General features: G+C 41.6%; 1 protein-coding gene across 1 annotated transcript; it reads left to right on the top strand.

Moving 5' to 3' along the window:
• Window positions 1-483: 483 nt before the first annotated feature.
• Window positions 484-910, top strand: LOC311243218 (gamma-aminobutyric acid receptor-associated protein-like; the record flags this gene model as incomplete). Its single annotated transcript, XM_084332355.1, has 1 exon — window positions 484-910. One exon carries the CDS (start codon window positions 484-486, stop codon window positions 850-852), a length of 369 nt encoding a protein of 122 aa, XP_084188481.1. The 3' UTR covers window positions 853-910.
• Window positions 911-12,255: the final 11,345 nt, after the last annotated feature.

The raw sequence follows: 12,255 nt of genomic DNA, 5'->3' as shown, positions 1-12,255 counted from the left end.
CTGAAGCCTGAATTTCTCAACCAAGGTGCCAAGCCTACCGTTTTGCTGTGGAAAGAGCCGGCAAGTTGATTTACGGCTTTCCAGTGTGGAGGAATTTTCATGTGTCGAGTCTGCAGTGATTTTGGAGACTGGGAAAATACAGTTTTCTTATCTTGTAGTAGTGACGTGAATATTTAGGAAAGTAGCTTTAGGACCACTTCTGTAAAGAAAGACTTCGCTGTGGAAGAGAAATAAACCATTTGGATATCTTTGTTTTACACTGGAGAGCGGCTGTGGACATTATTTTTCTTTATCAACGAACGTACTACTCACGAGTAAGCAACTTTAACCAGTAGAGTGGAACGTCGGCCCTCATATTATGCAGCCAGTAACGTTTGTTTTTGTCCTGCTTTGTCACTGAATCCAATTGCTCCTTAAGGAATCCCGGTCGTATAATACCTCTCTCAGAGTGACCGACTAGCTGTCTCTGTCATTTCTCTAACGATGAAGTTCCAGTACAAAGAGGAGCACCCCTTTGAGAAAAGACGGTCCGAAGGCGAGAAAATAAGGAAGAAGTATCCGGATAGTGTCCCTGTAATTGTGGAGAAAGCCCCCAAAGCCAGAATAGGAGATCTGGACAAGAAGAAATATCTTGTCCCCTCTGACCTGACAGTGGGCCAGTTTTATTTCCTCATTCGGAAAAGAATCCACTTAAGAGCGGAGGATGCGCTCTTCTTCTTTGTAAACAACGTCATTCCACCCACCTCAGCCACCATGGGACTGTTGTATCAGGAGCACCACGAAGAGGACTTTTTCCTCTACATTGCCTACAATGTTGAGAGCGTGTACGGGGACAGCCAAAGGGAAATCTGATCCCACCACCATCACTCCTGCCCACCCCCCAAAGCCCTCCACCACCCATTGAAATATTAAATCCAGCTCCCACTTAAAATCTTTATTTTTCTTTATCAACGAACGTACTACTCACGAGTAAGCAACTTTAACCAGTAGAGTGGAACGTCTGCCCTCATATTAGTAAGAAAACTCTGTTCCAAGAGGAAAAAGGAATCAACACGAACTACTGGAGCGCTGAAAGAAGGATACCAACAAAATGTCGGAACCTAAGAAGGTTGAGATGACACAAAAGGTCTATGAGGAAGATGTCCGTCATGCCATCAATAAGAGAAGAGCTAAGTTAGGTCAGCTAACTGGTCACATGAACAAGATAAATCAATGAATGGAGGAGGACGACGACGGTAACTTGGAAGGTGTGCAGACAAGATTGGTAGAATTCAACAATCTATTTGGAGAGTTCGGTGAGCTTAATACTTCAGTCCAGGTGGTACTAAGCAAAAACATAAGCAAGACATCAGAAGAGGAGATGAAGAAAGATCAGGATGGATGGTTCACGCCGAAGGCTGACACATTTTACAACTTCACAGTAAAGGCTGACACATGGATGAAAGGTGCATCAGCGTATAGCGGAGTCTAGGAAGCACCAAGATGAGGTCAGGCCTGAAGACAGTGCATCCAGTGTCGTAAAAAAGAAAGGGTCTAGAGCACCATCCACTACATTTTCCAGAACATCATCTGCAAGCGTGCGTCTGAAAGCTGTTGCTAGCCCAGGCTTCCGCTCTAAAACAAAAACAACAACTCGATGAACAGGAGGCTCTGCTCTTAGCTACCTCATTAGCTACCTCATCTAAGCTAAGAGCAGAGAGAGAGGATTTACAGGTCCAGGCTGCTTTAGCTGCCGCAGAGGCTAAGTGCAAAGTACTGGAAGAGTACGAGGGCCAGCGAGCCTCATCCAGAGTGTCCCGTAGGGATGGAATGAACTCTTATAGAGAAAAAGAAGCCCTTCGAATCACAAGCTCACGAGCAGGCTACGCCTACTCCTCAGGCTGTAGCGATAAAAAGATAACCTGCTTACAGTAGCAGCTCCAGAGCACCAGGCGGTGCTACACAGAAAGAACAAGAGTCTCCGCAACAAGAGTCCACACGAGCCATGGTGGATTTCCTAGTGAAGCAACAAAACCATGTTACTCTGCCCCCTCAACAGATTCCTATATTCAAGGGAGACCCTATGGAGTACAGGCTATTCATCAGTGCCTTTGAACACGGAGTGGAGGACAAGACAGATAGTAACAGAGACCGGCTGTACTTCATGGAGCAGTACACGGATGGACAGCCAAGAGCGAGGCTATCACGAGGCAAGGAGGCTCTTGAAAAAACATTTTGGAAATGGATACAAGATCTCAATGGCGTATATAGACAAGGCACTGAACTGGCCTACTATCAAGTCTGATGACGGAGAGGCGCTCCACTCCTTTGGCCTCTATCTCACTGGATGCCTCAACGCTATGGCTGACGTGGAGTACATGCAGGAGCTTGACAGCATATCAAATATGCGTGCCACTGCCATCACAGCCAAGCTTCCGTAGAGAGCGGTGGAGAAGCAAAGCCTATGCTCTTCTAGAGAAAGATCAGTGCAGCGCCAAGTTCAGCGACCTTGCCGATTTTGTCAACCTACAAGCCCAAGAAGCCCTACACCTACATCCTCTCTTCGGCAACCTCACAGATGGAAACAAATAAACAGCATTGGCAAAGTGTGCATTTTCTCCGGTCTATGTCCAACCCTCCGCCGGAGTTCAGAGCTGTTTAGTCGTACTTACAGCGCCGACCAGTGGCTGCGAAATTTCTGTACAGCATGTGGATACGGATACATTGGCCACTTCTATTCATTTTGGACGATGAGGGATTTGTACAAACCTGATAAACTTCATCCCAGCTATAAAGGAGTCTCAGCCCTATCTTTCAATTTATCCTGCCATCTAGCCAGTCTTGCAGACTGACGCTATACCCCTGCTAGTTATTCCACATCAGCTATTCCGAGTTTCGAAAATCGGATGGACTATAGCCTGTGCCATTATAACATTGATATTAAAAAAAATTCAAATATACAGGTTATAGTAAATAATAGACCTACAAGCAATAGAGTAGGGATGATCACAAATCATCAAAATAGCCTAGAAACGTTGCAGACTACAACAACGACGGTGCCTCTACCTGGGAAGCTGAGAGCCCGTAGCGACGGTGTTATCCACACTAACCTGCGCCCGCTACGACGTGCTGCGACCAGTGTGACGCCAAATATCACTTTGAATATGGCTCTGATTAATGCCAGATCGCTATCAAACAAGACATTTCTTCTGAATGGTTTTTTCACTTCCCGTAAACTGGATTTTATGTTTCTAACGGAGACCTGGCTACATGTCGATGAGTCCATACCTTTCTCTGAACTCCTAGCTCCTGACTGTACATTTATCAGCGCCCCACGGACCACCGGCAAAGGTGGTGGGCTTGCATGTGTTTTTAAATCCACTTTTCATTGTCGGCATGATTACAGCTGTCACTTACTCTAGCTTTGAGCTGCAGCTCTTTGAATTACATTCCTCTCCTCCCCTGCTGTGTGCGGTTGTCTATCGTCCACCAAAATACAATACGAATTTTATCCAGGACTTTGAGAACTTTTTGTCTGAAACCATGGTGGCTTTCGATCATTTTTCTAATCACTGGTGATATGAACATTCATGTGTGTTGTGAATCCAGTCCTCTGGTTAAAAGCTTCTTGTCTCTAATTGAGTCTTTCAATCTCACTCAGTGGGTCTCTGGTCCAACCCACGAAAAAGGACACACATTAGACCTAGTGCTGTCTCATGGTTTGAGTGTCTGTGGAAAAGAAATATGTGATAGTGCTTGTATTTCTGATCATATGCCTGTTTTATTTTCTGCTGTTGTCCCATGCTCTGTAGTTGCTATTCGTCCTCCTGCACACCGTTTTCGTGCTATAAACACAGACACTGCACTGAATTTCCACACAGCTTTTAATGACTTTGTGCTTTCTAATGTGGATGGGTATATGTAGAGGAGCTTGTTGCACTTTTTAACTCCACTTGCACCAGCATCCTAGACTCTATCGCCCCATTGAGGAGCAAACACCCTAGGGCTCCTTCGGAACCATGGATAAATAATGCTATCCATGTGCTCAGACACTCATGCAGGCGCACTGAAAGAAAGTGGAAGAAGGATAAGTTGCATGTCTCGTTTGGGATTCTAAAAGACTGTAAAATGGAGTATCAGAGAGCCATGAAGGCTGCTAAAACTGAGTATATCTCCAATCTTATTTCTAAGAATATTAGCAAACCCAGGGTTCTATTTAATCACTCTTGTGATACTGCCCCTGTTGTACCATCGCCTGCTCTCTGTAATGATTTTTTAAATTTCTTTGTTGACAAAATCTTGTCTCTTCGGTCTGCACCCCCTCTTGCTGCCCCCGACCCCTCGGTTCCACCTGTGTGCCCAGCTGCTTTTGAGGAGTTTAAACCCACATCCTTGTCCTCACTGCCTGATGTTGTTTGTGAGTTGCGGCCCACAAACGGCCTCTCTGACAGTGTTCCCTCTCGCCTTTTAAAAGAGGTTTTTGATTTTGATTCAGTTGGCTCTTTTATTCTTGTTTTGGTGCATGCTTTTTTTTTCCCAACTTCTTTTAAACACGCTATAGTGCAGCCACTAATCAAAAAAACAAACTTGGACCCTTCTGTTCTCTAAAATTCTAGGCCATCTCGAAACTGCCCTTTCTGTCCAACGTGCTGGAGAAAGTAATCTCCATCCAGCTGCAATCTTTTTGAGAGACAAACGACATCTACGAGAAGTTTCAGTCGGGTTTTAGACCTCGTCATAGTACTGCTCTTTTTAAAATGTTCAATGACCTTATTTTAACTGTGGACTCTGGGTGTGATGCCATTATGGTAACACTGGATTTGACTGCTGCCTTTGATACGGTGGATCATAAGACCCTTTTATCCCGCCTAGAACAGTGTGTTGGCATCAGAGGTGCTGCCCTTATGTTAATTCAGTCGTACCTGACTGATAGGACTTTCTCTGTCCATCTGGGTGAATTCTCCTCAAATGTGGCCCCTCTTTCCTGTGGTGTTCCCCAAGGTTCCATCCTGGGTCCCTTGTTATTTTCTTTATACATGCTGCCCTTAGGTTCTATTCTACGCAAACATAATGTCTCTTTTCACTGCTACGCGGACGATGTCCAAATTTACCTTCCTCTAAAAGTAGAATGCAATAACTGTCTTGAACCTCTGCTGGCCGCTCTTGCCGACATTAAGATTTGGATGGATCTAAATTTCCTAAATCTTAATGACGGCAAGACAGAGGTAATTGTGTTTGGGCATCTGGACCGCTTGGGAAACTCGGCTGGTGTTTTAGGGCCCCTCGATGCCAAAAAACAAAATTCTATAAAAAGCCTTGGTGTCACTTTTGACAGGGATCTGAAATTTAATAAACAGATTGGGTCTGTGGTTAAAGGCTCCTTCTTTCAACTAAGGCTCCTGGCAAAGATAAAGCCCTACCTATCTCCCAAAGACCTGGAGAGGGTCATCCATGCGTTCATATCATCAAGGCTGGACTACTGTAATGCTCTATATGTGGGTCTCGACCAGCTCTCCCTACGACGCCTGCAGCTAGTGCAGAACGCTGCTGCACGCCTCTTGACTGGCACTAAGAGGCGTGAGCACATCAGACCAGTGCTAGCTTCCCTGCACTGGCTCCCTGTTCGTTTCAGGATTGATTTTAAAATTGCAATGTTTGTTTTTAAAGCCTTAAATGGTCTGGCTCCTCAGTACCTAGCTGAACTTCTCCATGCTTGCACCCCAGTTAGAGCACTGAGGTCATCAAACAAATTACTTTTAGATGTCCCAAGGTCTAGGCAAAAAACAAAAGGTGACCGAGCCTTTGCAGTGGCTGCCCCTAAATTGTGGAACAGTCTTCCACTACAAATTAGGTCTGGTCAGACCCTAGAAAATGTTAAGGCTCAGCTAAAGACTCACCTATTTTCTTTGGCGTTTTGAGGCTTAGTAAGCCATATATCCCTGGTCGTGTCGTGATTGTTTTTAATGTATTGCAGCTTCTGATTTTGTGTATACTGTATTTGTAATTTTTTGTATTTCTTAGTTTTTTATATTGTTTTAATGTATTGCAGCTTCTGATTGTGTGTATACTGTATTTTGTATATATATATTTTTTTGTATTTCTCAGTTTTTTATATTGTATTTTTAGTATTTCTCTGTGTTATATTGTGAAGCACTTTGGTACAACTTCGGTTGGTTTTAAATGTGCTATATAAATAAAGTTGACCTTGACCTTGACCCTCAGAGGAGAAGATGGCCATGAAACTACCAGTGGACTCATACAAGTCACGTCCAACCGCACATCCGTGGCCACGCTAGATGAACATTGGAGTCAACAATTCAAGAACAACTTCCCAGAGTGTCAAGACGACCGGCTTGAGAAGTCGAGGGACGACATCCAGTTTCTGGAACTGGTCTCGCAGTCCGTGAAACTTACAGAGGGACACTACAGCATCGGCCTAATACTATGTTATTTGATACTATCTTGTCTAGCACAGTCTCTGGAGCGTAACAGTAAGAAGCATTTTGTATGAAAGTATTCTGTACTTCTGTATGACAACTATTAAAGAAACTTGAAACTACAGCATCGGCCTACCAGTGAGGAACGTCGTCTTCAAGATGCCGAACAACAGAAGAGTAGCTGAACAGCGAACTCTCAACTTAAAGAAGAGGTTCACGAAGAATCCCCAGTTCCATGCTGATTACTCAGTGTTCGTCGACGACTGGATCGCAAAGGGCTACGCAGTCAAGGTTCCCAGTGAGGAGCTCAGCCGCAGCGATGGAAAAGTTTGGTACTTGCCACACCATGGCGTGTACCATGCCCAGAAGAAGAAGATCCGCGTGGTGTTCGACTGTGGGGCATCATTCCAAGGCACCACCTTGGACAACCAGCTGCTACAGGGGCCGGAGCTAACGAGTACTCTCCTGGGAGTCGTCACTAGAGTCGACAGCACCACTCTGCTCAAATACTGACCATGCGTCAAGAGGACTCAATGTGGAATCATTCCTGCATAATGAGACTTGGATACAGGGGCCGGAATTCCTCACCAAGCCCGAAGAGGAATGGCCTCAGAACCCAGAACACTGTGGGGACTAGTGATGCACGATATATCGGCCGCCGATATAATATCGGCCGATATGGCAGTTTTTTTACACATCGGTATCGGTCCGATATCAAGATAGGGCCGATTTTTTTTTTACATGTTTTGGCCTTAAATAGTTTCAAAATATCTGTCTTTTCTGAAAATAAGTTACAAAAAGAAAAATAAAAAAATGCGTTTTGGAAAATAGCTCTTTATTTGATTATCATAAAAAAGTGTTTTCTATACAGAGATATCGACATCGGTAAATATCGGTATTGGCCAGAACAGCAATATTAATATCGGTTATCGGTATCGGCCACAATTTTCACATCGGTGCATCACTAGTGGGGACCTAACCATGGAGGACCCAGAGGTAAAGAATGCCGTGGTCACCGCTACTGCAGCTGAAGAGCAGTTCGACACAGTTCAGCGGTTCCTGACCAGCATGGGCTCATGCGCCGGGTCCGTGTCAAGACGAAGACGACCACTTTAGATAGACCTATCACTAAGATCTGTCTTCTCCAAGAAGCTGCATGAGGCGGTGGTAAAGACCGTCCTCCTACGGTGTGCCAGGTACTAGGGACCTCTGGCACCAGGTATTGGTTATCCAGCAGCAGAGACACTTATCAGTTAAAATAGTGTTTGGTTTAGCTCCTTGTTTTTTAGTTGTTAGTAATTGTCTCTAGATTAGAAGTACAATTAGGGGCCGGTATATAGGAGCTAAAGCTATATATTTAGGTTATTGTATTATATGAATGTATATATGTTTATTTGTATAACCTTACATTGAACCGGCATTAGGAATATTGATTGGATTTAGATAAAGTCATTGAACAGTCTTATTTGTCATAATAGAACATTCTAGAACATTTGTGATGTCACAGTATGATGTCATAATCAAACATACTAGAACCTTGGTGATGTCACCGTATGATATCATAACCAAACATTCTAGAACATTTGTGTATCTATATAGTCAAGCAAGAATTGTGGAGGGCAGTAATACGCCACGATGCGTCTACACTGCCGGAAATTCAAATAAGAAGAAGAAGAAGAGCAGCAGTGTGCATCTTGAAACAGGACTGAATAGGACTGAACAGATAGACGGAACAACATAGACTGAAGCCTGCATTTCTCAACCAAGGTGCCAAGTCTACCGTTTTGCTGTGGAAAAAGCCGGCAAGTTGATTTACGGCTTTCCAGTGTGGAGGAATTTTCATGTGTCGAGTATGCAGTGATTTTGGAGACTGGGAAAATACAGTTTTCTTATCTTGTAGTAGTGACGTGAATATTTAGGAAAGTAGCTTTAGGACCACTTCTGTAAAGAAAGACTTCGCTGTGGAAGAGAAATAAACCATTTGGATATCTTTGTTTTACACTGGAGCGGCTGTGTCTGAAAACTAAAGTGTTATACTCTTACCATATTATGGGACTAAATTAAAAAATGCCATAAAAAGATTATATGTTGAAATAATTTCCCACTTTCTTTTCCATAAATATTTTATTCAACTTCAGATTAAAATGAAATACTCCCACTTTTCTGAAAGGAGTTGTTAAATCTGACATTACATAAAACAATATGTGGTGGTTATGATCGGGGCTGAAGTTGAATAAACAATTTATGGAAGAGAAAGTCAAAATAATTCCAAGATAATTCAAAGATTACACACCTTTGCCACATATATTGGCTACAAACATAATCACTGCAAAGTTATCAAAAAATAAGAATCTGATCAGACACAAGGGTTAAGTTGTTGTTCCCTTTCTAATTTCCTCAAAAACATATAGTCTAGTTAATGTGATCAATATTATTTGACAATTGATGCTTTTTGTTGGAAATTTCAGTCAGTGAGCTCATACTTTGAGCTCATTTTATAGTTAAAATGATTGAGACAACGCAATCTTCTGTCTTCGTTGTGCATGCATGTGCTCACCACACGCGATACATGTTTCACTATTGGCAGTGGCTACTGTTATTATAGTATTATTGTAATGAAAGGTCTGTTATTTAATGTTTGTGTAAAGGGCTATTTTAACTGTTGATGGGTAGTGCATCAGTAAAGTTAATATGGTATTGTGCTCTTGCTGTGTTTGAATAGGTGGAGAGAGTGGTTAACTGTATTATAATAGTAAAGAGAAAAATATGTTGTGCATGCTCTTGCTTTTTTCTTTTTGAAGGTGGAGAGAGTAGCATTGCTAGTGCCACAACAGTTTTATTTGAGGTTCATAACAGTACATTGTACTAAGCAATTGTTGGCTCATTAGTTTGTGATTCACATGCACTCAAATTCACCAGAATGCAGGAAATTAAGTCTTTGTAACTAAAATCTTCCTGGTGGGGGACCCCCATACCCCCCGCTTAAAAAGTGGCCTGACTGGGGCTATATTTCGCTCTATATCTCCCGGTATGAATTATTTCCCCATGCAGTCCGGCCCTGCCGGCCAGCAGCGTAACTAAGATAAGGTAAGATTCCTTTATTGATCCCCTTGGGGAAATTCAGGCATCATAGCAGCATGGGGGAGGGGGGAGGGGAGGTACAGGTAGTAGAATACATGATACATAGAATTATAGTACAGTGGAGAAGTAAAATAAAAATAGATAAAAAATAGGCAGTGTAGACAATATAACAATATAATTAACTCTGGACATGCGCATATGGGCAAGTAGGCAGTGTAAAAAGGTCAAGGTGCAGGATGAGGGTATGTATGCCCTCTCAGTTATATTTGCTCTACAATAAATATAGTTACAATATATAAACTAATATCTAATCTAAAAATGATAAATATTATGCTCTGATATATGCTCCGATGAAGTAAGTATCCAGTGTTGCCCACTGTTGTGGAGCCTGATGGCCGCTGGTATGAAGGACTGGCCGAGGCGGAGGCGGTTAGTTGAGGGGGGGGGGGGGTGGGAGGGCTTATCCAGGATAGCAGCCAGCTTCCTTCTCATCCCCCTCTCTACCACCTCTAGTCTGACCAGCTCGACTCCCACCACGGAGCTATAGCCTTCCTCACCAGCTTGTTCAGTTCAGTTTGTTGGTTTGTTGATAAGAGTAGGGATATGCAGTACAGATACAGATATAGTATCTACAGATATGTAAAAAGGATTATATGCAAGTTTGTACAGACATATGTGGATAGATATATATACGTTAAGAATAAATATATATACATATATGGTATATATATACAGCATTATTGTACATGCTATCATACAGAGTTATATGGGTTATATGCAGGTGTATAAGTAGGTATATAGAAGGATTATATGCAGGTATATTCAGACAGATATGTATATATATACATGCTGTAAATATATATATATGTATACAGTATACAGCACTATTGTACATGCTATCATACAGAGTTATGGGTAGACATACAGGGATTTTCCACTGTGGTGATGTCATTATTTCTGCTAGCAATCATTGCTGCTTATTCTCTTTCTGCCTTCACAGAATAAAAGTGTGTATGTGTGTTCTATTTTCCTAAAATTGGTCCTACTATACCCTATCATTCAGCTTTCTTGCATTTAACCCCCCTTCCCACATATGAATGTCTTCTTCCTCCTCCTTCCCAGAGTTCTTACTCTTAGAACGTTTTTGTTTTGTTTTTACTTTCATATCGGTGACAACATCCTCATTATAAAGAAACCCTATTCCTTAGAATAAAAGTGTGTGCGTGTGTGTCAGTGTGTGTGTGCACGCGCGCTAGGCAGAGCCGCCGCCCTTGTCGCACCTTTCATATAGCTCACGTCACGTGACAAAATTACAGGAAGTGAGAAGGACCTTTAAAAAAAAAGGAAATATAAATAATATAAGAACAACATATACATACATTACAACATCTATACAGTAGAAGGATAGTGAATATTATAAATATCGCTGTAATTACAAATTACAAAAAAATCACTAAGCCTTTAGATGTGGAACAGTCTGAATGTGGTGCTAAAGCAATGTCCAAATATGAGACAATTCAAACTGATTTATAAGGAAATTATGTTCACGAGGTACACAAATGAGGAAGGGACTTGACATTCACATGGTGTTTACATTTTTATTTTATTTCTTTTATGTTTTACATAATAGTTTTTGTTTTTTTGTTTTGCATATATATATATATATATTTGTTTAGAAATGTTTTAAATTAGTACACTCATTTGAGTAGTGGAAAAGGGGTAGGATTAAATAAGTATACTTCTTCCTACTCCTTTTCGAACATGTAAATTGAGTTATGTTTTGCTTTTGTTTAGTTATCTATTTAGTTTGAGTTTTGTTTTGATTTTCTTTAGTTATTTATTTTGTTTGTATTAATTTACACGTTCGAAATAAAGATTTCAAAGCAAATCAAATAGTGAATATTATAAATATCGCTGTAGTATACAAATTACAAAAAAGAAATCACCAAGGGCTTTAGATGCTGTACTGTATATTTAAATATCGTATATGGCACAAATGTAACAGTACTAAATACCTCTATGTCATGTATGTCCCTATGCCATAAATGTCATGTTATGTTGTGTATGTCATAAATGTCACTATGAATTGAAAATGGGGGACCCTGATGTAAACAAGACAAACGTCTTTCTCTGGTCTGCATCCCCTTAGCAATTGTGTGTATTGAGCCGTACTGTATTATTGTACCCATTCTGCAATCTGTTAAATAAAGTTTTCATTCATTCATTCACCAAAAAAATCACTAAGGGCTTTAGATCAGATAGCTTAAGGCGGAGTCACCAGCGTCACTGAACCGCCGCCATCTTGCTCCAGTTAGCCTTGAGTGAGAGTGAGTGAGCTGCACAGACAAAAATACTCATAACTCGCTGAAATATTGACGGATTTACAAACGGGTTGGTTTGCTATAAACATCAAAGATGTAGTTATGATACTGCATACTTATAAAAAAAAAAATTTAAAGATGTTTTTTTTACAAACCGCTTGAATCATAGCCACGTTAATAATGCTTGTAATAAACCAAACCGTTTGTAAATCCGTCAATATTTCAGCGAGTTATGAGTATTTTTGTCTGTGCAGCTCACTCACTCTCACTCAAGGCTAACTGGAGCAAGATGGCGGCGGTTCAGTGACGTCGCTCTCCATTGGCCGGCAGCGCGGGCAAGCTATCTAGTGTTCTATATATATCTATGCTTTAGATCACTAAGCATTTCTTTTTTAAACGTCGCCAGGTGTCGCTGTTGCTTCCTGTCTGCCCCTATA

Source organism: Notolepis coatsorum (assembly GCF_963971535.1).
Source record: "Notolepis coatsorum genome assembly, chromosome: 16".
NCBI classification, from domain to species: Eukaryota; Metazoa; Chordata; class Actinopteri; order Aulopiformes; family Paralepididae; genus Notolepis; species Notolepis coatsorum.
Note: the sequence above shows the minus strand (reverse complement) of the source record. Positions and strands in the feature narration are given on the sequence as shown.